General features: G+C 39.3%; 1 protein-coding gene across 7 annotated transcripts in view; it reads left to right on the top strand.

Annotated features, from left to right (window-relative positions):
- elavl4 (ELAV like neuron-specific RNA binding protein 4) overlaps positions 1-26448 on the top strand; it is a 110607-nt gene that overhangs the window by 70688 nt on the left and 13471 nt on the right. For 5 of the 7 annotated variants that reach the window (XM_086090032.1, XM_086090036.1, XM_086090034.1 and 2 more), the window contains 3 exons: positions 2522-2625; positions 8324-8478; positions 22564-22797. In XM_086090032.1, coding sequence (XP_085946158.1) covers positions 2522-2625; positions 8324-8478; positions 22564-22797 — 493 coding nt within the window. The remainder of the gene's footprint in view (positions 1-2521; positions 2626-8323; positions 8479-22563; positions 22798-26448) is intronic. The other 2 variants (XM_086090035.1, XM_086090033.1) reach the window with 1 other exon arrangement.

Raw genomic sequence — 26448 nt, 5'->3', positions numbered from 1 at the left:
TAGCTTGCCCTTGCTTACTGTAAAGTCGTTTTTTTTTATCTATGACAAGAGCCAGAAACACGTGAGCAGTCTCTGCTTGTTGATGGCGCGAAAACACATACTTTCATTTACGCATATTTAATAGGATGAACTTCATCTCTTTCACCTGTTGCGAAAAGCACTATTTATTAAATAAGTGAAGCCATGCAGGCAAAATGTTTGTTGAGTTCTATTTAAAGTGGCAAAGTTAACACCTGATGTCAGCTGCAAGGAGGAGGATGAGGAGATAGAAGAGCGGACGCCTGGTTATAAATAGCAGTAGTCTCTCCAGGATGTCTGCCTTTTAATTAACAATCGAGAGCCGCTGATAATCCACAGTTAATCCAGAAGAAAAGAGGGGAGGAGAGCCGAGAAGAGAAAAATCATCAGCTTTTTGATGTTAGAACTACAAGTCCCTCCTGGCCCCCTTTCAATGCACACCGCTGATACTCATAGCCCAAACGTATTTATTCTGCAAAACAGGCACACTCTATATTTTGCCATTCACTTTGTCTCCGACTAACCGCTGTCTGTTCCCATTAACATGAAAATCTGCATGCTGCCCTTCTCGCGCCGACGGGGATACGTTGCGCTCGCGTTGGTGGATCGGGGCTGTTTGAGGAAAACAAGCCGAGTGAAGATCCCTGATGGCTGCGGGCGTCTGCTTAAAGTCCGACGCCTGTTGAAAGGCTTGATCTGTAGGGGGAGACGTCAGGCCTGCTTCACACTCAAATGGAATCTGCTGCTGAGGACACTTTACAGCTGCTCTAAAGAGAGCCAAATATGCCCTCAAATACACTTAGTGTCACGCTTTAATTGCTGGGTTGCTTGCTTGAGTCTCACTGTCTTAGTATGTGCTTCGCGAGTCATCTATCCTAATATAGCTCTACTCCGTCTTGACAGATGTCTTTGACGTTGACTCGTTCAGTGCCATTGACGGCTATAGACGTCAAAAATCCATTTTGACTGGGCTGGCAGCAATTGAGTTAATAAAACAAAGTGAAAATGCAGTTTACTGTAGTTAGTCGCAAGTAAATAAAGCTCCGCAGAGATGCACTAAGAAAGCAATACCATTATGTTAGAACTATTTGTCAGTAAACCGCCTCTAGACACTTCTTTCTATCATTAGTGTCAACATAACGAAAGTGAACGGGTGGAGAGGTGTATACTAGGAGTGTGCCCAAAAAAATCACGATTCACATTTAGTACGATTCGATCGATTTTAAATGTCCCAAAATCGATTTTATTTCAATTATTTATACTGTCTTGCCCTTGTTTGTGTGCGCCTTTATTGGGAGCGCTGTTCATGTTGTACACGATGTGGTCACTTGGGGGCAGTGTGGTTCTGCGCGATCTGATACACTGTTAAGTTGTAGCCATATTAGAGAATAGAAGAAAATGTCAGGATCAAGTTACTTCAATAAAAGTTGGGGGGTTTTGCAGTGTAGACGGAGCATATGCCGGTGAGTAATGTTAAGATGCTTTCTCTGTTTACATTCCTGAAGCGTTTTGTATGATATCTTGAGTGATAAAAGTGCCACAAGTAGCACGCTAATTAGCATTAGCGAGTCAGACTGCAGGGCGGCACGGTGTATGACTGGTTAGCACGTCCGCCTCCCAGTGCAGAGGATGTGAGATCGAGTCCGGGCTTCGGCCTTCCTGGGTGGAGTTTGCATGTTCTCCCCGTGCCTGTGTGTGTTTTTTCCGGGTACTCCGGTTTCCTCCCACATTCCAAAGACATGCATGTCAGTTTAATTGAACACTCTAAAATTGTCCTTAGGTGTGATTGTGAGTATGAATGGTTGTTCTTCTCTGTGTGCCCTGTGATTGGCTGGCAACCAGTTCAGGGTGTGCCCCGCCAGCTGGGATAGGCTCCAGCACCCCCCACGACCCTAGTGAGGAATAAGTGGTTAAGAAAATGGATGGATGGAGTCAGACTGGAGTAGATCATGGCGATTCTTTGCACATTTATAAATTGAAGCAGAAATCGTTGTCAATCAAATCATTTGGAATCAAAAATTGTTCGCAGGCCCAAAAATCCGAATCCAATTGAATCGTGACACAGTCAAAGATTCCCACCTCTAGTGTACTGTATACTGTATCGAAGACTTTGCCATCAAATTTTCCCTCTTCGGATTGTTGTATTGCAACGGATATACTGTATCTATTTTTCCTTGGCAGAGCAATTCCAAAAATGTTTGCTGTAATGTTACAGTACTATAGAGTATTCAATGTTAACATTACAAGATCAGTGAACAGGAATACAGAATGGAGATCAGGATCAAGGATCAAACACTGGGGCAGAAATCATGTTGACACAATGTTGCATTATATTTTCACTTTATATAAAGCATGATGAAAAAAAAGAAATTCTGAGACAACAACCCTAAATTTACTGAAGTGTAAAGTAATCCATATCGATTTTGTCTTAAGGAAGTTTGTGATGACTATAAATGGAGATGTCAATGGAGGTCTAACAGCCTGTTTTTCCTACTTCACTCAGGTCAGAGCCTGGGCTACGGCTTTGTCAACTACATCGACCCAAAGGACGCAGAGAAAGCCATCAACACGTTAAACGGACTCCGACTTCAGACCAAAACGATCAAGGTAACAGCCAAAGCCGTTGTTCCTCCTGCATGCTTTAAAGGGGTGGAGCAAAATATCGATATTTCACATTGTAACCTCTCACAGTAGAGTATATTGCACTTGTGCACCTGAGCGGGGGGGGGGGGGGGTGGTGGGGGGGATAAGCGGTATTAAAACAGGCAAAACTCCAATGTCAGTGGGTGAAAGACTACTTGCATGTGGTGTCCTTCTATCTTTAAAAACATCAAGAAACCATAAACATAGTAAATTTCAATTTTCTTCACTATAGGAAAAAAAGGAAAAATATAATTGGGTTACTGGGTTAAGTGGTCGTTTGGACGGATTTGTACTTGGAATTATTATGACTCCTTAATGTGCAAAAAATATAGTTTATACAAATTTCCCTTCAGTCCCATACATTCTGCGATGTATCATTAAAGAAAGAATCAGATATATAATCACTTTGTCACGACACTATATTATCATTGGCAAATGATCCCAATATTATTATATTTTAAACTAGTCCCACCGTATTTATTGTGTATTTTTAAGATAAACAATGTCTGTTTAAAATGTAATATTTGCAAATGCTGAGAAAAAAAAAAAAAGCACCGCTCTTCCCAAAACCAATTTAGGTTGTTGTTGATAATTGATCTTGAGGCAGAGATGTTATTAAAATGCATGAGTCTCCGAAATAATTGACAAAAACAACAAAGTAAAAAAGATGACATCCCTTGTACTTTCCAGATGTCAATTTTTCATGTTGAGATTACTGCGACATTTCTGGGAGATAATAAAATGTCATCATGCCATTTTCCAAATGTTTGAAGCCTCTCTCATTGCGTTTTAATGCAACCTGCATGCTTGATGACAGGTGTCAACGCGCCAACCCAAACGCATCTCAACACTATCCGCCTGCAAATGCACCTTGTAGTTGTTTTTCGTTTTTGTATTTTCATTTCCTCTGATGTATTTATTTCCCTGCGCGGCTCTGTGCCTGAGCCGCTCGCTTTCAAGACGACCAGTAATCTGTGGCTCTGGGGTAATCCCTGCATCCGCATCCCTGTCAAACTGTTCTAATCTGATCCAATCTAATCAAATTCATCACATCTAATCTGATGTAATCTAATGTAATAGGATGGGATTAGCCCACAGTTGTGAAAACCCTCAGAGAATCCCCGCTCTCGCCCGCCGATGCGCTCTGTCTGGCCCGGGTTCAGCACCGCGGCCCGCCTCTGGCTGAACCTCTGCCAAAGAGACACAATTATATGTGATGTGTGCGTGTGCGTGTGGAGCCATTGAATGTGTGTGCGCGCTTGTGTTTTGCTTGGATCCGTGACGACGTGTTTGTTTGTCAGCCATATGTGCGACACACAGCGGTCTGTGTTTGCATATATTTGCATATAAGATCCGTGTGAACTGATCCACCTTCATTGGAGCTTTAAGTGCTACATGATAAATAGCAAAAATTCATGTGTAAAAAGTTTATCCAACCTATCGATAAATCATTGCTTTTGCAGCCTGTAATCTTCAGCACATATAACTCCATGATTGCTTACCACCGATCTCTTCCCAAGTAATAATAATCCGTTTTTTAAATCAAAAGTCATTCCGCTGATGTTGTTGCAAAATATTGTGATAGTTGCCAATTTGTAAAAAATAAATAAAATAAAATAAAATTTCATTTAACATAATGGCAAAACCATTCTTTCTCACACAGACGATGATTCGCCGTGTCAAATTGCTACAGTATAGCGCCAACTACTGCTGAGGAGGACTTACTCGATGTCAGATTTTATTTGTCCTAAGTATCGGTGGCTGTTATCAGTAGCCTCCATAAGTACCCGATACCTAAAAAAGTCATTGGCCCGATACAGATACAATGTATTAGGGATGGGCCAATTATCGTGCCGATATTCAGCATTTTGACAAATATCTGCATCGGCCATTTTGAAGAATTATACGGCCGATAATAGATTTTTTTTTTTAAGTGTTTGGGGGGATCAGGGAATTACGTATTTAAATTTTTATAGATGCTTCTGACTCTGGCAACTCGCTGCACATTCTATTTTTGTTTGAAATTAAAACTAAGATAAGTACAATTTTAATACTTCAGATATTTTGAAATTGTTTAAAACTTTATTTACTGTAGCAAACAACAGGGAGCTATTCACACTGGTGTATGTAAGGTGCGAATGTTTCGTGGTATAAAATAATGCAACCACTGTGAAGCGTCTTTGAGTGTCAAAAAAAGCGCTATATAAATCGAATGCATTATTATTATGATTATTATTATTTACTTAGGTTTTTATTTAACTTGCTACTGCCCTGGAACATCCCTGAACTTTGTGTTAGATTTGTAAAACAAGATGTCTATTGAGATATTTTTTTATTCCAATATTTTACGAACTCTAAACGTTCAATAAACATATGCGAAAAATAAATAAATAAACAAGAGCTAGAGTTGGTATTTTTGTCATTTTTTATGCCAATATTTTCCCTTTCAGTGAAAATGAATATCGGCTCCAAATATCAGTTATCAGCGTCCTTGACTACTTATAATCGGTATCGGTATCGACCTTGTAAAAAAAAAAACATATCGGTCTATCTCTACAATGTACAATGGTACTCGCCCATCCCTAAATATTCCATTCACATGTTCCTGTGACAACAGACACAAGTGTCTTCAATGCAATTGGGGTCAATTAAAAGCCAGTACGGTTTTGCCTGCTTTTTGTCGGGACGCTTGCAACAAAAGGTTCACGTGGCGACGTGTGGCGCCTTTGAGTCGTTTATTTATTCATTTTTTGTGTGGCTTCCTCCATCTTGACACCTCCGATGTTGTCAGTCTGCGATACCGCTCCCCGACTGAGGTGTGAGGGGAAGTGGCATGCCAAAGGTGGCACAGGCTCCCTGTGACACGTGTGCGCATCGTCTCAGACACATCTAAACGCCGTGTTCATCTTTAACGCTTTGACTTTTTCCAACTTTTCTACACGCGCGCACACACACATATGAGCCACGGTTTTACACAATGGCGCTCACAGCTTGAGGAGGTGTTGATGGATTAGACATCTGCAGTTGGCTGACAAGGAGAGAAAATGAGGGAGCACGGAAAAGAGGGGGAAAGCGCTGCAGAATGTGAGGAAGAAGGAGAAGTTTAATGAGGCAGCACGAGAGCGCGAGAGAAGAGAGAGAGGTCCAAATAGAGAATACTTTTACCGTTTAGATAAAAGAACTAAACGGCGAGGCCAGTGGCGAAGACGTGCTAAAGTTGACACGCTAACGTGAAGAACGCCGGCTGTTTGTCGAGAGTTGACTTGCTCAAGGATACGACTACATATCCACCATATTTGCCTGACTTTAACCCGACTTGATGGCTTATGTCCCCCACCTGTCAGCGCTAATGAAAGCACTGCGAGGCAAAGCCGCTCCAGTCGGCTGCGGCGGCAGTGGAAGCAGCGGGTAGTGGTAATGGGATTTACGTGAAACTTTGCCGGAGCAAAGTCGGGTCTACATGAAGATGTTTGGGACCTGGTGTGACAGCCGCAAAGTTTACAGGCAGACAAAAACGCCGGCTGCCATTTGGAAACGTCTGAGGTGACATCAGAATGGAAATGGCTGCCAAGCGGCGCTGAAAGCCGTGTGTGTCCGGACATATGCTCACCGGCTATGTGCGATGATCAATGTGTGACAATGAAGAACTGGCAGAACCCGTGTGGGCAATTGGTAGAAGGAGGGAAATGTTTTATTCTTGCAGTGGGTTGATTTTGTCTTTTGTCACAATATTTCACTCCAGGCAAATTGGCTTTAAGCCCCGCTTGGGCACTGTTTGCCAATAGATAAGATGTGACAGGGAATGGAATGTGTGGATTCACAATCACAAATGAAGAGTCTGACCATTCCAAAATATATTAGTTTAACAAACCAAAAATTGTTGGCGTTAAGTTGAAACAAAGTCAGATTTCAAACACTCAACCTTTTCTCAAGAGCTGCAAACACAAGGTTTTGTTGTGAAATAGGTTATTATTTGAAAATGTGGACATTTCTCAAAAAATTAGGGATGAGTGAGTACTGATAAAAGGTATCAGTATCGGACCAATACCTGGCCTTACTTACTCGTGACACAAGCATGAACAAAAAATTAATAATTACAAGAATAAAAAATTGTCATTCATTTCATGCCGTTTTAAGGAAAAATGCTGGATGTATAGGACTTTAAAAATGATCTGCCATTGTTTTTTTCTCTGGGGGGGGGGGGTGAAATGTTATGTATCTACTGGTCTCGCTGCTCAGTATCGGTATCAGTGACTACTCAAGAGTTAAGTAATCGTCCTGGTGTCAGTCTGGAAAAAAATTAATTGTTGTTTTTAAATAAATAAATAAAAATTCATGCAACACAGTAAATTCTGTAGAGTAAATTTGACTATTTAGAGTGGGACCAAAATCAACTTGGAAGAGAGTAAAATAAAAAATTGGGAAGAAAAACAAAATAAAAGTGACTCAAGTTAGGAACGAACAAACAGGCCGATCTACTCCCTGAGCCACGCTGCTCTTGTTTTCTGTTAGTATATTGCTCGTGTCAGCTGCAGCTGATTTCATGATTGCTTGGAAAACAATGTATTTGGTCTCTTGGAGAAAACCGTAACAGTAGGAAGAGCTTAGCTCAGGTGGTAATGTGGCAGTCTTAAGGGCGGGAGTTTGTTCCTCAACCCTTAAATGACTTTTTTTTTCTTTCTTTTTTCTCTCCTCCTAGTGTAAATCTTAACCTACTCTAAAACCGAGTCTCTTTGGTCCCTATCTAAATAGAGTCAAATTTAAATTCGGAATTTACTGTGTGATACTAAATACTGAATTAAGAAATTGAGGCGAACTTGTGCAAAGACCTTCAGACGCCACAATGCTGCAAAACAACACGTTCAAGCATCTGTATGTAATGTGTGCTGAACTCTTAATTGTCTCCTAATTTCTCATGAGAACATGCTCTGTTGTTGCTGAACAATAAAGCAGGTGTTTTCAAAAACCTTGTCTTTCTCCAAATTGTCACATTGTTCTATGAACAAGCAAAAAAAATGACATTTGTCTCAGTTTTCAGCAGACCTGACATCTCAATTGGGAGACACACCAGAGAGGTGAACCAAATGTGTTCCATACAGATGCACTTTTTTGATGGGCAAGGAGGCAGGACTGTTTTCCAAACACTGTGACATTGCCTAATAGAACGTATCTTGTCTAAGCTCGTCTTCCCGTTAAAAGCTTAAAGGATTCTCCTATCTTAGCGTTGGGTTTATTACTTAAATCTGAATTAAATTGCAGATTGAGAAAGACATCTAAAATCCTGCGTCTTTCACATTTTAACTCTGAATAATGCCTTGAATGGATTGAGTAAATTATGTTTTAGGTCCAAGTCTTAAGAGTATTAATCCCGTTCCTCAGACAACTCAAGCTCTCCTTTTGAAACACGTGAGGTCAAACTACCTGAGGGGACAAAGATCCCTTAGATTCTCCCAGAAAAAGGACTTAAGTGTTATCTTCCGAGGAACCAAATCCGCTTCCAAATGCAACATGTGTCTCATTTTTTTCTCCTCCAGCATCCACTGACACTCGTCCGCTCGCTCACAAGCGCAACAATCCTTGTGTTAATTACGCTTTCATCTCATACGAAATGGAAGTGCTCTCATTCATTTGTGCACCTGAGAGCTCTTTTCTTGTGTTGCAGGTCTCGTATGCGCGACCCAGCTCGGCTTCGATCCGCGACGCCAACCTGTACGTGAGCGGCCTGCCCAAGACCATGACCCAGAAAGAGCTTGAGCAGCTTTTCTCGCAGTACGGACGCATCATCACCTCCCGCATCCTTGTCGACCAGGTCACAGGTATCCATGGGGCAGCACTTCCTTATTTTCTAACATCACACATGTAAGCAGATATAATTATCTGCCTTCATCCATCCAACCATTTCCTGAGCATAGACATCACGATCGGAAATGTACTTTTTCACTTTTTCAGCCGCATCTGTGATGAGTTTCCAATCGCAGATATAAATAAGTGAGTCGTTCAGAAGCGTGCTAGCCTGCAAGCTAGCTAGTCAGCGCTACCATAGCACCGAGTCGTGAAGTATTGACTGACAGGTGAAGGTTTTCGTGGCATTGAGTGAACACGCCCCCCCAAAAAATGGAACCATTTTTAAAGGTTTTGGAGCCTGCTTTAATTTCTTAGCATTTTTTTTAATCGTTCAAATTTGGCTGGCTTGTTAACAACACTTTTCTCTGCGGTGTGTCAAATTTGTGAGACTCATTATTTTTTCATTTACAAGGACTTGAAAGGTTCTGAACGAACCCCTGCCCATGCTTGCAATATTATATGAACAGTAACAACCAGAAGAACGCATCTTCTCAGTTGAACTTTTTACCGAAGGCAAGAAACACAGAGTATTTTTCTCTTAATATGCGGAAGAAGGTCTAATCTGTCCAAAATGGTTTCTACTCTTATACTGTCTTGGCCGCCTACCCTCAGCCTAGCCCATGTGAAGATATGTGACCTGATGGTCTTAACTGGTTTCAACTAGATAAGTGCGCCAGAGTGCAGACAGGAAGACACCAAACCAGGACAGGTCACTGCGACACAACGGCCTAGCTCAAGTCGCCTATTTTCTTCAACTAAATAGGCCTAGCTTTTAACCTTGCTAAGTACATTTTAGAGTAAATTGAGACCAGATCGTCATTATATCAATTTCAGAACTTTTTGTGACATTTTTGTTTGGTGTCGAGTGTTGAGATTTTTCTTAGGGATGGGCAAGTACCGATGCTAGGTGTCGGTATTGGGCCGATATCCGGACATATTTCAAGGTATTGGTACTCACGACGGCAGCCTATACCATTATTGTTTGGCCCCTTCTGGTAGTTTTACAATAAGGAACTAGAAATTTTAGAAGAATAGAAAATTGCCATTAATTTCATGCAATTTAAAGGGGAAAAAATGTCAAAATTGTACGCATCAAAGTGCTTGTGGTATCTGTACATGGTATCAGTATTGGTGACTACTCAAGAGTTGAGTACTAATATTGGTATTGGTCTAAAAAAAAAAGGTGTTATCGTTTTTGTAATATATGTATGTTCCCTGGTTTAATATGTGTTGAGAAACACTGCATAATTGCCAAAACATTGATCAACTTTTTATTGATTAGAATAACTAGGACAAGGTTATTAGTAGTAATACGTAGAAATTGAATTTCAAAAATGATGACTAAGATGATTTTAAAAACCATTCAAATAAAACATTAGTATTGTCCCGCAAGAATGAATCTGGGTGACCAGAGCAAGCTGTGCAACAAACATGCTCAATTACACTCCATCCTAAACATTGGATCACATCAGCCCATTGTGTTGCAGACGGAGCCCTCCAGCGTCTCTTAGATCCATTTCAGGGCGCCTGTGCGTTTATATATTTGTGTGTATGCATTCATGTGGGGGGGGGGGGGGTGCACGCGTGTGTGTGTGTGTGTGTGTGCGTATTCACGCGCCGACAGGCTGCAACCTGCTCCAGTCTTATGTGCGATGTGTACTGATGAAGCAGAATAAATCAGCGCCGGCAGTGAAGTGCTGGACCGCCTGTAGACGGCGGGGTGAGGAAGGCGATAGGGTTCGAGGAGAGCAGAAAGGAAAACAAAGGCGATGCCGATGAGGAGAAAATAAAAGCACGCTGGGTAGACGGACATACGTGCGAAGGAGAGGAAATGAGAGGAGGGACGGAGCAAAGGCCAGCTGCAAAAAGACCATTTCTATACCCATCAGCACACACTTAGAAAGGCGAGCGCCTCTTCTTCTTAACAAACGGCCATGTCGTATATCCGCGCAACCGAGCGGGACCCCGGGGAATTCAAGCCACAACACATTGCAAGGCCACAGAAAACACATCTGTTCACACCCACATGCATGTTCATCAACCGTTTTTAGCAGCTCAGCTTAAGCCACATACTATGAATAAAACAAACCTGAGGCTGGTCACGCCAAGGCAACGTTCTTTATGCATTCACCGCAGCCTGGGTTACTTCTGACTCAATAATTCATCGTGTTGCCATTCTTGACTTGCAGGCGGTCACGTCTGTGGAGAAACACCAAAATAATGTACCGGGAATACAAAAAAATAAATAAATACAAAGCCAATTTATTACCAGGGTTATTTTTCATTTTCATTAACAAAATAAAATGTAAACAAGAGTGACAAACTGAAACTACATTTTACTGAAACTAACTATAATTGTAGCAAAAAAAAATTAAAACTTCAGGGTTTATTTTATATGTAATAATTTCAGTATTACTGTACTGCTGTCCAAAATAGAGAATGTCATGTAGTTATGTGGCAACTGTGATTTACATTATTACACAATACTTGCACTCCACAAATACACCATATATCAAAATGAGTGCTGTCAAAGTTAAAGCGTTAATGAACTAATTAATTCATCACAAAAAAATGATCGCGTTAATCATGCAGATTAATCACACTATTAACTTTGACCGCAGATGATCCTTTAGCTGACAATGGATGGTTATGTTAAAGGTAGCACAGGTTGTGTTTGAGCAATAAACATAACTACATGCATTAAAGTAAAGCATTTAATACATGCTTGCTTATAATTATTTGTTCATGTCAAACTATTGAGGTCATTTTTTTCCCATTTTAAATTATACAAGTAATTAACTGATTAGAGAACGAGGCGGATGAGCATGTGCAGTGGATATAACATTAAATGTCGAAAAAATTAACACATAACAGGTGCTCTTTAAAATAAAAAAGCCTTTTTAATTAAGCCATTAATCGTGATTAATCAACATTTTAAGGTGTGATTAATCTGATTTAAAATTGTAATTGTTTGACAGCTCTAATCAAAACTAATACTAAAACAAATACAATCTAAACTAAACAAACCCACTCTACAGTACAAGTTAAAATCCAACAAAAACTAACAATAATTTAAAAAATCCAAAATATCTAAAAAATAAAATAAAATAAAAAAATATATATAAATAATAATAATAAAAATATAAATATTTTATTTTTATTTTTATCCTCAACACCTGCGTAGTGTATTCCAAGAGCTAAGTTTTTTTCATGCAGTGGTACCTTGAGATACAAGTGATACTTACAAGTTATGTGGGATGTGAGCAGTCGCTCAGACGATTTTTTTGCTTTGACTTGTGTGCCATAATTTGAGATGCAAGTGCTGTATGGCAGCAGAAACACAACTCACTTCACAACAAATTGCAGATTGACAGCTAGAGAACAATTATTTAAAAAAAAATTATAATGAGAGGCTTAAAGCAGTTTAATGCCACACACAGGTGAAGTTTACGTTCAAATTAAATAGAAAATAAAAAATTACAGGTCACGTATTTAAAACAACCGCATAAATTTACCCTTGAATCCGCTTACTTAATGCTAACACATAATGAGAAACGCCATAGACGGGCTAACAAATAGCATCTAAATGGCGGTGTTATAACTCTTTAAGCAATATAACAATACTCACAGGGATATTTTCTTTATCCTCTGAAAAACTCTAATATTACTGCAATTTCTGAGTCACTTACAGTAGTGGTGAAAGTCTTCTTAGTTCGTGTCTGCATGACTGTATTTGATTGCCCCTGGTGGCCAAGTCGCACACACGTGATGCAAAAACTGTAATGTAAATTCTATTTAAGTCTGTCATTACTACATATTTTTTATAGCGTTAATATAACGTGCTGTTTTCCCTATTAAAACACACATCAGACATTTTTTTTGTTTTTGGGCGAGGGGAGGCAGCAATTGATTAATGGCGTATGGACGTGTTTTTAGTTACAAGCATGGTTATGGAAATGTGTGCTGTACCAAATTCAGTTATCAAATATTTTATTATAGTAATAAAAACGAATAATAATTATTTGTAAAATGTACCCAGTCAACAAATACAAATTCACCTTACTCTCAAATGTGTTCAGGTAATGAATATTTCGGGGCTTAACTGTTATTGTTTTTGCTTTCAGTACAATGGCAATCGTCTTTGTATCAGGCGAGGTTTGGCTAACATCTGCTAGCAAGCTAAAGTGAAATACAGGACACGTTCAGTATAACCCTGAAGCATTGCACATAGAAGGAAGATATTTGTGAGCAGACGGAAGAATGAGCTGGCGCAAAATTGTTATTGAATTGTTTTTTGCATCATCACCAGAGTTATTGTTGGGGTAATTGTGTTGCTTATTTGTTCTGCTCCACGCGTCTATTTTTTATGCAAATTACATGTGCTGATCAATTAAATAATGCAAACCAAGCTTTGCAACCAACTGCTGACGCTACTTTGCAAAACGATAACAGTACTACTAATTCATTCTTCTGTCTAGGGCAGGGAAAAAAAAGTACAAATGTGTCCAAAGTCCAAAACTAGGTCGATGTCGTCAATCACGTAAATTGTAGGTTGGCGCTGCTTGGTGTAGGGCTAAAGAAATAGTGTGTGCCATTAATGCTGCAGTGACTACCACTGAGACACACACACACACACCAGGGATGTACCTGAAGGTGTCCCCAGAAGGTTAAGGATCAGCAGGAGAAATGTTAATGATTAATTAGACGGAAGAAGATGGTGGTGATTAAAAACATGGAGGATTTAAGATGGTCCCCAAGAGTAATGCCGCAGTACCATTTCCTCATTGGCGCGCACACACACAAAGCCATCAAGAGAGAAACGCTCAGCATATTGCGGAAAGAGAACAGACAGACGGACAAAGAGAAGACTTCCCACACATTGCCAATCCAGTTTTCCCGATGTGGTTTATACTGTAAATTGGTAAATAATATCACATTGGTGGAAATATGCAAAATGGCTAAGGTAGTTAGTATTGAGGATGACACTTGGAAAAATTACTTTAAGGTGGATTCAGCACTAATAATTTTTTTTTAAGTTTTTGTCTTGTCACTTTTCAGTTGAGAAAATATAAGGAGAACTATAGTTCCAAGTTCCGCATAGCAGTGAAAATGGATGGTGACCTTATGGAAAATGTTGCACAGTGGTGGAATCTAATTAATGAACAGAAGTGGCTCTGTCACAGAGCCCTGTGGGACACCAGTAGAAAATGGGAGATGACATTTAAATTTTTATTGTGTATTGAAATGTGATATAAGATTTCTATATCAATATATATATATATATATATATATATATTGATATATATATATATAATATATTTCTATATTTCTATATCAATGCTTGGGCTCGTCAGTGAGCATGAGTAGGACAAATCGGACTGGATCAAGGAACAAGGATCATCACTTTTTCGATCCTTGTTTTTGCTTTGTCTGTCTTAATCCACGTAGTAGTAGTACAAGACAGATTTCCCCCCACCTGCCTTTGCTTTGAGCCGCAAGGGAAGGTGTCCAAGCTGGGACCTTGTGACAGCTTTGGGTCAATACTGGCCTGGATGTGAACAGAGGTCAATGCTTACTAATCAATGATTGCAAAGACATTAGATCCACCGTCTGGGCCCCCTCAAATGTCGATGTGAAACTAAAGTGCTGATCATTGTGGGATGCTGGGTCGCGCTGCTCAAGATCTCCATGGTAACAAGTTGCAAACACAACACAACTCGAGATGATGGTGATTGCCTGTGTGCCCACCGACGAGCGCATTGTGCACGCTGAATGAACAATTAGCTGGTATTCAGCTTAACTTGGATGGATGGGAGCATTGTTCCTGATCAAAATAGCAATAAATTATGATTTAGATAATGCCACTGCTGCTGGTAAAGCCTTTTGAACCTCCAAAAATCAAGCAAAGCAACTGCAGCATAACGTGCAAGGACTACAAAACACGTATTGAGCCTAGGACAGTGCAATTATTCAGATTAAACTATATCTCTATTATATATTTAAATAACAACATATTGAAAGAAATGTTTCTTTGTAATTATTCGGGAAAAAGTAATTACAAGAGAAACAGAAAAAGCCTCCCGGTGCAGTGGCTTCAGCCTTGGCTTGCTTTAGGAGCTTTTCTATTATCTTAAGAGCGCGCACAACTCCTGCGGTGGCCATCACATTTACACCCACATGCAGATATCAGCTACACACACACATGCACGCAAGACAGATGGTTGAAGCTTCGCTCTGACAGAGGCTAAAGCACGGGGCACCTCCACTCTTCAAAGTATGCGCTTCTCTTCACTGGCTACTTTTTCAAATGCCATCTGTAGCTCGCCACTCTCATGTTACTTAAAACAAGGACATTGCTACCCCCACCACCACCACCACCGCCGCCCGCCCCACCCCTGGCACTAATTAAAAAACCGCAAGAAGAGCGTTTCTTTTTGCATCTGCCATACCATAACTCCTTTAGAACAGCTCGTCCAATCATTTGATTTACTTGGCACATTATGCAACCATTTTAATGTGTTTGCTATGTGCATGTATAAGGAATGGGCATTTCTTCACCACACTCTTAACTCAAAACACTCAACTTATCAATTGAAATGAATGTAAACACGAATCTGTTCCAGCCTCGAGCCAGTCTAAACATGACACTCTGATTAATATAAAATTTGTGGAATATGAGTTATGAAGCAAAATCCAGCCGTTTTTTTCCGTCTTCGACCAGTTTTCACCTGTTTTCTGAAGCTGAGCTGTGATTGGTTGATACCTGAGAACCGAGCAGCATTGATGTCATCTTCAGTCGACAGCAAGTGGCAAAATGGCCGCCCCCTGAGATGGATAAAAATGGCTGGATTTTGCTGCTTAACTCATTTTCCACTAACGCAATATGAACCTGAATAACAAAGAACAAAGACTGATAGATGTTTGAAAAGAAGATGAAAATGAAGATGACGGTAGGCACGCAAAGACCACAATGACACTGCATGTTCTGTATTTATTGAGTTATTTAACAATTTAACGAATGATTGTTCATCCCGGCAACCCTGCGTGGTCAATTTAAAATCCTCACAAAGAATGATTATTGTTCTTATTGATTGTTTTTTTTATTTTGAAGTTGGCACTCAGCCACGTCGTCTTGGTGCGCGTTGTGAGCAATTTCCGCGGACGGTTTGACTTTGGTTTATTTCATGCCTTAAAACAGACATGCCACACTGCAAGTTCCTTATCTGAAGGAAGGATGTCTCTCTCGAGGCCTATTTGGTGGTGTTGCTGCCAAACCATGCGGCATAATCCGTTCAGGATCAACGCTAGAAGCATTTGTGTAGGCGTTATCAATACTAATTGTGCTTGTGTAACGCACAAGTGACGTCTCTTTCCTGGTCACATGATCGAAATAGCACATTCTGGTACTCCTTTGAGAACAGAACAAAATTGTTACATGTACCCCAGGGTATAACACTGCAACATCAATGCTATTTGTTAGCCCATCTATGGCTATATGTTTGTTAGCATTAAGCTAAGCGGACATTATGAAGGCAAAAGTAAGTGGTTGGGTTAAATATACAGCATTTTCGGAAAAAAATCGTTCATATCGAGTCATTCATATCTCATATTATTAAAAGCCTCATGTTCAATTTATACTTTTACCTCCTAGTTTGATTACCTCTGCAGCCATTTTGGCAGAAAATTGGGTGTCAAGTAGCAAAATCATCCCCATCTCTTGTATGTTTGCATCAGTATGTGTACATGTGGTTTTGGGAAACTATTGGGGGCTTTAAGGAGTAAATGTATCTGGGTCGCAGCGAGCAGGAATAGTACAGTGTCCTTTTATCATTATCCTTTTAATATCATCTCCCAACATTCTCCATCACCTTCTCTCCTTTTGCCATTTGCCGCTCCCCTCCTGGCCCTCCCCCGACTCGCCCATCTCCACCTCAAACGTTGGCTTCTGTCCTCCAACCTTCCTCCTTCTGTTTCCCCCTCCCCAGATTGAGGTAGCGTGTTATTAGTAAGGCAGGCAATGCGCCTGTCAGTGTGTGTTAGGGAGAGATAAGCACAGGTAGCGGGAGTTACATAAGCCTCTGTTGATTACCGTGGAGGAGAGGTAGAGTAAGAAAAAGAAAAAAAAGAAAAAGGAGGGTGAGAAGAAGAAGCGAGAGCGCAGTGAGAAAGAGACAGATTGCAGGAGCTAAAGTAAGTACATTGTGCTCTAATGTTGGCTCTATGGCTGTCAGGTGGGTGATAAGTAGCCAAGGCTTCTGGGGCTAGTTGAAAGGACAGTCATTAGGGTGGACACCCGAGACTAGCTGCTCATTTTATTCATACTCTACTGTATATGTGTGGGAGTGTTTAAACATTTAGGTAAGGCAAGATCTACCAAATATTGATTTTTTTTTTTTTTTAATGTGCTAATGAAAACAACTTACTTAATTTAGGCGTCCTGGTTATTTATTTATACAGAAATTAGGTGGGAGGATTTATACTATTACGGTATCCCGACTTACGAGTTTCTCGAGATACAATGCGTCGTTGGGGCAATTTCTGTTTTCGCTTGCGAGCATATATTTGACTTTTCCAACTTTTGGAGCTGACAGTAAAACTAAACTTAGACAAGGATAATTATACTTTGTGCATTTGCATTTGCATAAAGTCTCTTTAGCTTCATGCTAACAGTGTAAAACGCTTCAGCTCAGAAAGCCAAACAAGTAACATGCATGTGTTATAATTATTACCATTTCTGAAACTGATATTTGAACACTAACAATGGAACACTGCAGCTTAAACAATTTATTACTACACAGAGCAATGTTTTTTTTTAATCCTTTTCAAAAAAATGAATATTACTTCAGCTGATTGAGTCAGTTATGCTCTTTCTTTGTGAGTCTGTGCCTGTATTATACTGCCCCCAGGTGGCCAGGATCCATACATCAGGAGAAGCAGCACAATGCCCATTGAACTATCATGATGCATAAACAGTTTGATTCTTTTTATTCTATTTAATTATTACTGTATGTTAAAAAAAATGAATGTAGAGTGCAATTTCGGTATTAAAAAGAACACCTCAAACAGGCCAGGACTAGTAACGTTGTTGATGTGTCTAAGCCCATAGTACTTTGCTTTAAAATGAATAAATAAGTTTCACTTCATATAACAAATTGAAGAAGAAGAAGAAATAACAAAATGTAATACTTCACTCATCATTAAGAAATGTCAAACCAAAAAGCCAGCACATCGGCATGTATTAAATACTACAATATTCTCAACATTTAATACATGAAATGTACAGCATTAATTGCTGCTTCTTATTGAACATTCTCATCATCTAATATCTCCCCTTTTCTCAGCGGCAAAGCAAAAATGTTTGTGTTCAGGTATGGCCATCTTTGTGAGCTTCCAGTGTCATTAGAGCATGTTTCTCCCACAAAGTCACTTTGACCTGCTCCCCAGTGACATTTAATGTGGTACAGCGGGAAGGTTTCACGACACAACCTTGAGGTGAATTCCCGGCACACACTTGCTGTGCACAAGCCAAAAACAATCATTGGCACTAATGTTTACCTAATCTTAAAATGTGATGATTAGTTGAATAGGGGATTTATGTCACAAACTCTTGTGAGCTAGGCTGTGGAGAAACATAATTGTTTAACATCAGTTCGCTCACAGACTCATAAAGATGTTGAATGGATTTAAGATCAAGAGGATGTTAAAAAAATAATGATAATTAGCTCTCTATTAGGAAGTGCCACTGTTACTTGGCACCAAGACAGGTAGCTTTTGGTGCCACCTTGTGGTATCTGAAGGTGTTAAAATTGCACAAAAACAACAAATAGGCAGGTTTGTTCGGGAATAATGGAGGATAGTCTGCTAAATGCTAATACAGTGATTAAATATTGTCACATAGACCTCCACCAAGGCTGCAGGGGGAGAAAAGCAACATTTGATGTGCCTTTTCATATAAGTTGACCCATGCTTCACCACTCCGCCAAGCTTTATGTAAAAAATAATAATAATAATACATCTGTGAGTTATTGTTTGAGTTCCTGTTGACGAGCAGATTTAAGAACATATTGTCACTGGCAGAGGCAAAGAAGAAAAAAGTTTCGATCCTGACAGAATTTTTATTTTCCTGCTTCCGACAAAGCTAATTAAAATGTACCCCTCGTGCGCATAAATAAGAGTAAGTAAAGAAGAGGAAATTGTGAAAAGTCGTCAGGGGACATGAAACTGGGAGGGGATCACTGAGTGGAGGTCAATACGATCAGGCAGGTGGCTAAGGAAAATGTAAACATAATCCAGCCTTTGTCTGAGGCGAGTGAGTGGACACGGACTAATTCTTAAAGCTAATCGGTAAATGTTTTCACTCTCTTTTTTCATCCAATACTGTGTTAAACCTCAAATGTGTTCTCATAGCAGTATGAGGTCTCTAATAAGAAATGTTTACACTTAATTGGGTCATATTTTATCTCAAGAAATGGTGCTAGTTTCTGAAATGGAAAAAGTCTGCACGGACTACTAAATTATTTGTAAAAATTGAGGTCACGTCAACACAAACTCTGTTTAAAATGTATACAAATATATTTTGCAGGTTTGATCGTGGCTCTGTTTACTTGCCTGACTTCTGTGTAGGCAATGTGGGTTCAGTTCCCACGTCGCAACGATGTAATGGTCTGGCTCTAAAAGTTCCTTGGGATGGACTGGTGACCAGTCCAGGGTGTCGTCGGCTTTTCACCGCTAATGAGTAAAAGCACTATAGAAAATGAATGGATGGATAGATTTGGGGTGCTTACATCCACACTATTTGGAAAACCTAAACCAGGTTGAAGATTTTCTGAAACGTAACCATTTGTTTGAATCATTGTGCTATTATTATTATTATATAGAGCAGTGGTCCTCAACCCTGGTCCTCGGGGACCGGTATCCAACCTGTTTTCCATGTCTCCCGCAGCCAACACAGGTGATTCATATCATCAGCTAATTAGCAAGCTCTGGAGAAGCCTGATAACGATTCCCACCTGTGTTGGCTATAGGAGACATGGAAAACAGGCTGGATACCGGTCCCCGAGGACCAGGGTTAAGGACCACTGATATAGAGGACCAGTTTTGTGTGTGTTTGTGTGATATTTGGGAGTCACAGTCACTCCATTTTACTGCTGAAACGCATGATTGCACTTTTATTTGATTTCCAGTTAGATAAAGCGCTTTTATGGTTAGGGGTATTGTGCCACCTGTTGCGATAGCATGTTGTTGACAGCCTGCAAATGTGTTTTTATTTCATTTTGTGATGACAGATTATTTGTTTTTGAATGCTTCCCATTATGAGTGTGCATAGCCTTTGAAGTAATTGGAATCTGCTATGTCTGAAAACGCTTTTATATATATATATATATATATATATATATATATATTAATGTATATATATGTATATGTATGTATATATATATTTGTGTGTATATATATGTATATGTATGTATATATATATATATATGTATGTATATATATATATATATATATATATATATATATGTATGTATATATATATATATATATATATATATATATATATATATATATATATATATATATATATATATATATGTATGTATATATATATATATATATATATATATATATATATATATATATTAATGTGTGTATATATATATATATGTATATGTAGCTTGCCTGGAAAGTAAATAACCTTGTAGTGTCAGTGTCCTGGAGAGAAGCAGACAAGAAAAGGCCAAGCAAGGTATTCGGGTTGTTTCTGTGGATGAGAATTCCGGAGAGCGAGCAGCGTGAGAGGAAGCAAAGATAAACTAAAATGTAAAAAAAAAAGAAAATAAAAGAAAGAGAAGGATGGCATGTACAAAAATGTGGAATAACAATAAGGTGGGCCTTTTGTGTGTGAGAAAGAGAGACTGCACACAATGATGCTCAAACGCAAAATCCCCCAACCTTGCCTTTATACGCTCGCCGTCACACAGACATGCCTGTGTGCACACACTATTATGTAAATAGTCTCCTTGGCACCATGTTGCTGTCACTGAGCCAGCACCCTCTGGGCCATCGAGACAGCCTCATTAAAACAAGGCGCAGCATCCATTAATAGATAGCAATGCATGTACACACACACGTTCAAACAAACATGCATACTGTATGCACTCATCGGAAAACTCATTAGGTAAACCATCTAATGACATTCAACGCCTTACAAAGATAATAATGTTCAGTTTTGATTGAGACTATCGGAGAGGTGGGCAAATTTGAGTTACCTTTATTCGCAGCATGAGCTGTATGTCAGTTATAAATGACTGAAAATTACAACAACAGCAATAAACACTACAAAATTCCTGCAGAAATTTTGAATGAGTCTGCTGAGTCTTGCAAGAGGGAAAGCTGCTTGTAGTACTTGTAATAGTAGCAGTACTTGCAAACCTGTAATAGTAGACCTACTTGTAGCAATAGTAGTAGTTTTAGTACTTGTTGCAGTAATTGTAGTAGCACTTGTAGTAGTACTGTACTTGTCGTACTTGTAGTAGTCGTAGTTGTAGTAGTGATATTTGTAGTAGTACTTTTAGTAATAGGAGAAGTAGCAGTAGTAGTAGTAGTAGTACCTTTGGTAATAGTTATACTTGTAGTGGTACTTGTAGTAGTGGTACTAGTAGTAGTAGTAGTTGTACTTGTAGTAATAGGAGAAGTAGTAGTGGTACTTGTAGTAGTAGTAGTACTAGTGGTACTAATAGTAGTTGGAGTAGTAGTAGTTGTACTTGTAGTAATAGGAGAAGTAGTAGTAGTACTAGCAGTACTAATAGTAGTAGTAGTAGTAGTAGTGGTGGTGGTACTTGTAGTAGTAGTGCTTGTTGTAGCATTTAGTAGTAGTAGTAGGCCTACACACTAAATTTCGTAGAATAAATTTTACTCTAAAAAGACTATATTCGGTCCCACTCTAAACAGAGTAAACGTTTACACTTAGAAGAGAGTAAAAAAAAAAAAAGATAATAATAATAAAGGGACGATCCCGCAACCTTTAGCATGGAAGACAGCCTCTCTACCATTTGAGCTATGCTAGACTTATTGTTAGCTAACATTTGCTCATGTGTCCCAAAGGAGACCAAAAATAGATAGACGAGGATTCCACCTGACACCTACGATATATTGACACCGAGTAGGAGTGGCCTAGGTCAGTGGGGAGGTTGGCTGTCTCCCAACCTGAAGGTTCTGTGATTGTTCCTCAAATATTCAGTGGTTTGTTTTTGAGGGGGGGTTCACTGTTTAGACTGGGACTGAATATAGTCTTTTTCGGAATAAAATTTACTCACTTAAATTTACTGGGTAGTAGTAGTAGTAGCGTACTTGTAGTAGTAGTAGTACGTGTATTGGAGTAGCAAACAACTCAGCAAATTGTTCTGGAGCTAACTAACATTGTTACCACTAAATGTCAATAATTAATATTTTAAAGTTGATTCAACTGACTGTTGCCATCAAAACTGAGCATTAGTAGCTTGGTAAAGTCAGATTTGTTAATACAGTCGTCATGTGTTAGATCTAATTAGTGGCGAATGAATTAGTCATTTTGTGTGCACTTACACAGGCACAAACAAAAGGCCGCCCAGTTGCAGTGTCTCTAAATATTTTATAGAACACAACAAATCGCCAGGGAAGGAAGTCAAATGTCACAACAAACAACATTGTGCGGGTGTATGTGGGGCCTGAAGTAAGCCTAATCTCCATAAACACTTTACCTTCTTTTTTTTTTTCTTGATGGATGTATGGTATGTGCTTGTTGCCTCGTGTTTAAGAAGCGCACAATCAAAAGAAAGCATTTTGTTATTTTTCTGTTTGCAGTCGCTTCCCATTATGTAAGCATCATCATACTGTATGCAAATCACAAGATACACTTGGATTTATAAATTATTCAAAACCAAAAGCTTTCATATCTTACCTCCTATGATGTGTTCCGTTCAAGTATACGATCCGTTTTGCGTGAGTACAATGTGACGTATCCACTGCATGCGAACCTTGTGAAGTAAAAGGGGCCCTTGTTTGTTTGTGATCTGCTGGCCCCACAGGCGGCTCCCGAGGCGTGGGCTTCATCCGCTTTGATAAGAGGATAGAGGCTGAGGAGGCCATCAAAGGCCTGAACGGACAGAAGCCGTCGGGCGCGGCTGAGCCCATCACGGTCAAGTTCGCCAACAACCCCAGCCAGAAGACCAGCCAGGCCCTCTTGTCGCAACTCTACCAGTCCCCCAACCGCCGATACCCCGGGCCTCTCCACCACCAGGCTCAGAGGTTCAGGTGAGTAACATGGAGCAGGTAGTGTAGCCACATCATGGGGTGTTGCTATTATTTTCTATTGTAGCTGTGCGGAAGTAACAAAAAAACTCTCTCAACAGAAGAGGGGTGACTCATTTATGATACATATTTGATTTTTGAAATACTGCTCTGTATTAAATATAGTGTAAGGGGGCTTCCACATCTATATTCTGTCTTTTTGTGCTTAAGCTAACTCATTCATATCAAGTTATTAAGCTAACATATTAAAAACTAGGGGTGTCAGGCGCTAAAAAATATTAATCGTAATTAACTCATTCACTCCCAGCCATTTTCACTGAAGCAATCCCCTTCGCTCCCGGCTGTTTTACTGGATTTTGACTGATTTTGCAAGGCCCACAGAATATTGTGTTTTATTGCTATAAAAACATGACCAAAAGAAAGATTAGATTCTCCTAAAAAAAAAGTATATTTTTATCTGTTTACGTTTTGCAGCAATTAGCATTAGAATTCTGTATAGCTAAGTTTCATCATTATTCACAAATCTGTTTAAAACACTTGGGGGGGAAGTATTTTATTTATCTTATACTTATACTTTGCTGCCACCTGCTGGCCGTTTTTGTGATAACTACCATTTCTTTAAGCTTTCTCTTCAGTTCAGAGGCTGCATCAAAGCCTTCTGTATGCTCCAGCATGAAAATAAAACATAAAAATGCATATAAATACGTTTGTGGGACCATGGTAATATTTAAAATAGAATGTATTTTTGGGAGCAAATGAGTTAATCGCATGACTTCAATCGTTAACTCACGATCAATCGCAAATTTTATGTGTTCTAAATGTACAATCAAATGAACTATAAAAATAAAAAAAAAATCAGTTTTCATACTCTTCTTAACATAAGTGTGAAAACAATGTTACACTCATAGAAATATGGCTGCATCTTAAGAAAGAAAAAAAAAAAAAGAAGAAAAAAAAAAAGAAATATGGCTGCATCTTTTAGTCATTGATACAGCCATTTCATAATAATTCATAAAATCGAGTTAAAATTCAAAAGATGTACTGTATTGTAGTGTAAAAAAAACGAGCGTGATATTGATTTGTGTTGAGGTCATTTTTCTGCCACGAGATGGCACAATTGCATTCGTAAGACATTGGTGACAGCTCACTGCATTTTTCTTTTCATATTAAGAGCTACCTCATCTTTAACATGCAGTACCTTTTGAAATTCTGCACATTTTTGAAATTGTAAAATACAACTTGACCCCAGTCTCCACAAATATATGCATTATTATTTATTTATATGTCGACGTGTCGACTGGAATTCCCCCAGTGCAGGCTTTCCAAGTAAGAGGCGGTCAAATAACACGTATTAAAATGATTAGTGGCGTTAAAGGAACTTAAAATTAACTAAACATGAACGCACAATTTAATTTTCACACCCCTATTAAAAATGATTAATGACAACAAGTGATTTGTTCATAAATTTGGGAATCTTCAGATTCATGTATTGAGATGGGAAGTACCAAAACTTAGCATATAGTACTAAATGTCGTAGGTCAAGGTGTCAATTTGGCATAGTAGTAGAACAAATCAACTAAACACACTTCCACAAAAATATATGTCATTCCACACTGTTTTGGTGCAGAGCTGGATTAAGATGTTTGGAAAGGGATTGATGTTCACTTTGGCATCAATGCAAACATCCAAATCCCAGAAAAGTGAAACCACTGAGAAAACGTTACAATTTCAAGCATTGAGCACAAGCCACAGCACAACCTCTGACTCAGCCATCATGTTACATTTTCCTTGTAAACATTGATCCTAGCAACAGTGTGGCCTTTAGAAGAAGAACAGGTGTTAACTTTGCACCTGATGCGGTTGTCAGTATATCAAGCCCTGCCAGCACCTGCGACATCAGAGAGGAACTTTTTATTCGACGAGACTGTGGGGTTCTGTCATTCACGTTTGTGTTTCCCTTAATTTCATCACGCTGCCATTTTGCCAGCACTTTCCTGCATCCCTGGGCAAAAATGCATTTGTTTATCAATGCAGTTAGTGGTGAAAGAAAAAAAGATGAATCACATTTGCTCTCCATGGCCAGAAAAACACTTTATCCGTACCGATCGTTGCTGCGCAATAAAAAGGTAAAACAATTTTTAGTGGGGGGGGGAAACGTTTTTTATAAAAACACCGTACATACAACAGGCTTAGTTCAGTGAAAATATACCTTTATTGTCAGTCATATGCTCAAAATATTACCTTTATAATCCAAGGTTTTCCAGACTTGCATACAGACAAGACCGATATAATTTATTCAGGGACGATGCATAGAAGTTTACTGTATTTCTGCTTCAGCCCGCACCTCCTCCACTTACTTTGCGCAGAAGACAAGTGACGACCATGCGCAAAGTAAGTGGAGGAGGTGCGGGCTGAAGCAGAAATACAGTAAACTTCTATGCATCGTCCCTGAATAAATTATATCGGTCTATCACTGCAGCACACTCGTGCACGTATGTGAATGTAAAACTAATGAATAATAAAATACAGAATAATAATAATAATAAATAACCATGCATAGTAGAACACATAAGAAAGGGTAAAGCTGGTATTTATATCTTGAACATGTTGAAGAGCATTGTGGACGTATTCAAATTGCCCGAGAGAGTGACATCATCATTTTTGGGCGCGTTGAATTCTCACGAGGAATCAAAGAGATTCACATTTTCAAGCTGAAAGTACAGTCAAAATGTACTGTCCACAAATAACCTCCTCCACCTGCATATTTCCATATGATATCGTTTGAAAATTGGAGGATAAAAAATAAAACAAAAAAATCAAGAAATACTCAAAGCGCTAATAGATCCAGGTACACGCCAAGATGCAATGCTTTTCTCTTCGCAAAGTTTCGTTGAAATCGGTTTAATACATTTTGCATAATCCTGCTGACAACCAAACAAACTTCAACAAAAGCATCATCTTGGCCCGGTTACAAATTCACAAGTTCTGCAGATTTACTCCCAGTCCTTTGAAAACAAATGAAAAGCTGACAATGCATTGTTGCCCAGGTCAGTCATCCTTACATTATCATTTGATATCATGCAGTGTACGTTCGACACTGTATGCGTCCTAACAGGTCATTTTCCTGCCACTCACTGTTTGTGATTATTTTCAATGCGGTGTAATATACACCTGCAAGTATTAGTGAGCTCATTCCTCAAGGTTCTGTTTCATCTCACAAAAACAAAAGATGATACAATCCATCTTCTCAATACGACTTGGGAATGTTTTTTTTGGGGGGGGGGGGGGGTTGTCATAAAATACACATTCATACAAATTCCTCTCTCTTTCAATAACACTAAGCCGGTTGTGCTGTTTATTCTCCGTCAAAGTCGGTGTCGGGAAGGTATTTTTCTTGCAGTGCCGCTTTCCTGGTGTGACACCTGAGCGATGTAGCGTGGCTGCGTGTCTGTGATACGCCAAGCCAATTTACAGGCTCGGCAGGAGAGCTGTCGCTTCTCGTCGCAAATCACAACCACAGGACACTTCCTCGCTGTGTCCCTGTGCTCCCCACCTCACCACGCAACTCTGGAAGTTGCCTTAAAGTGTATATTGGTTCCTTTTTCTTCTGCAGTGCTCGTCGTGAGGAAGTTGCAAAAAAAAAAAAAAAAAGTT

The sequence above is a fragment of the Leptonotus elevatus genome, chromosome 11 (assembly GCF_054856555.1).
Source record: "Leptonotus elevatus isolate MCC_2025b chromosome 11, RoL_Lele_1.0, whole genome shotgun sequence".
NCBI classification, from domain to species: Eukaryota; Metazoa; Chordata; class Actinopteri; order Syngnathiformes; family Syngnathidae; genus Leptonotus; species Leptonotus elevatus.
This window is presented reverse-complemented; position numbering and strand designations above follow the sequence as displayed.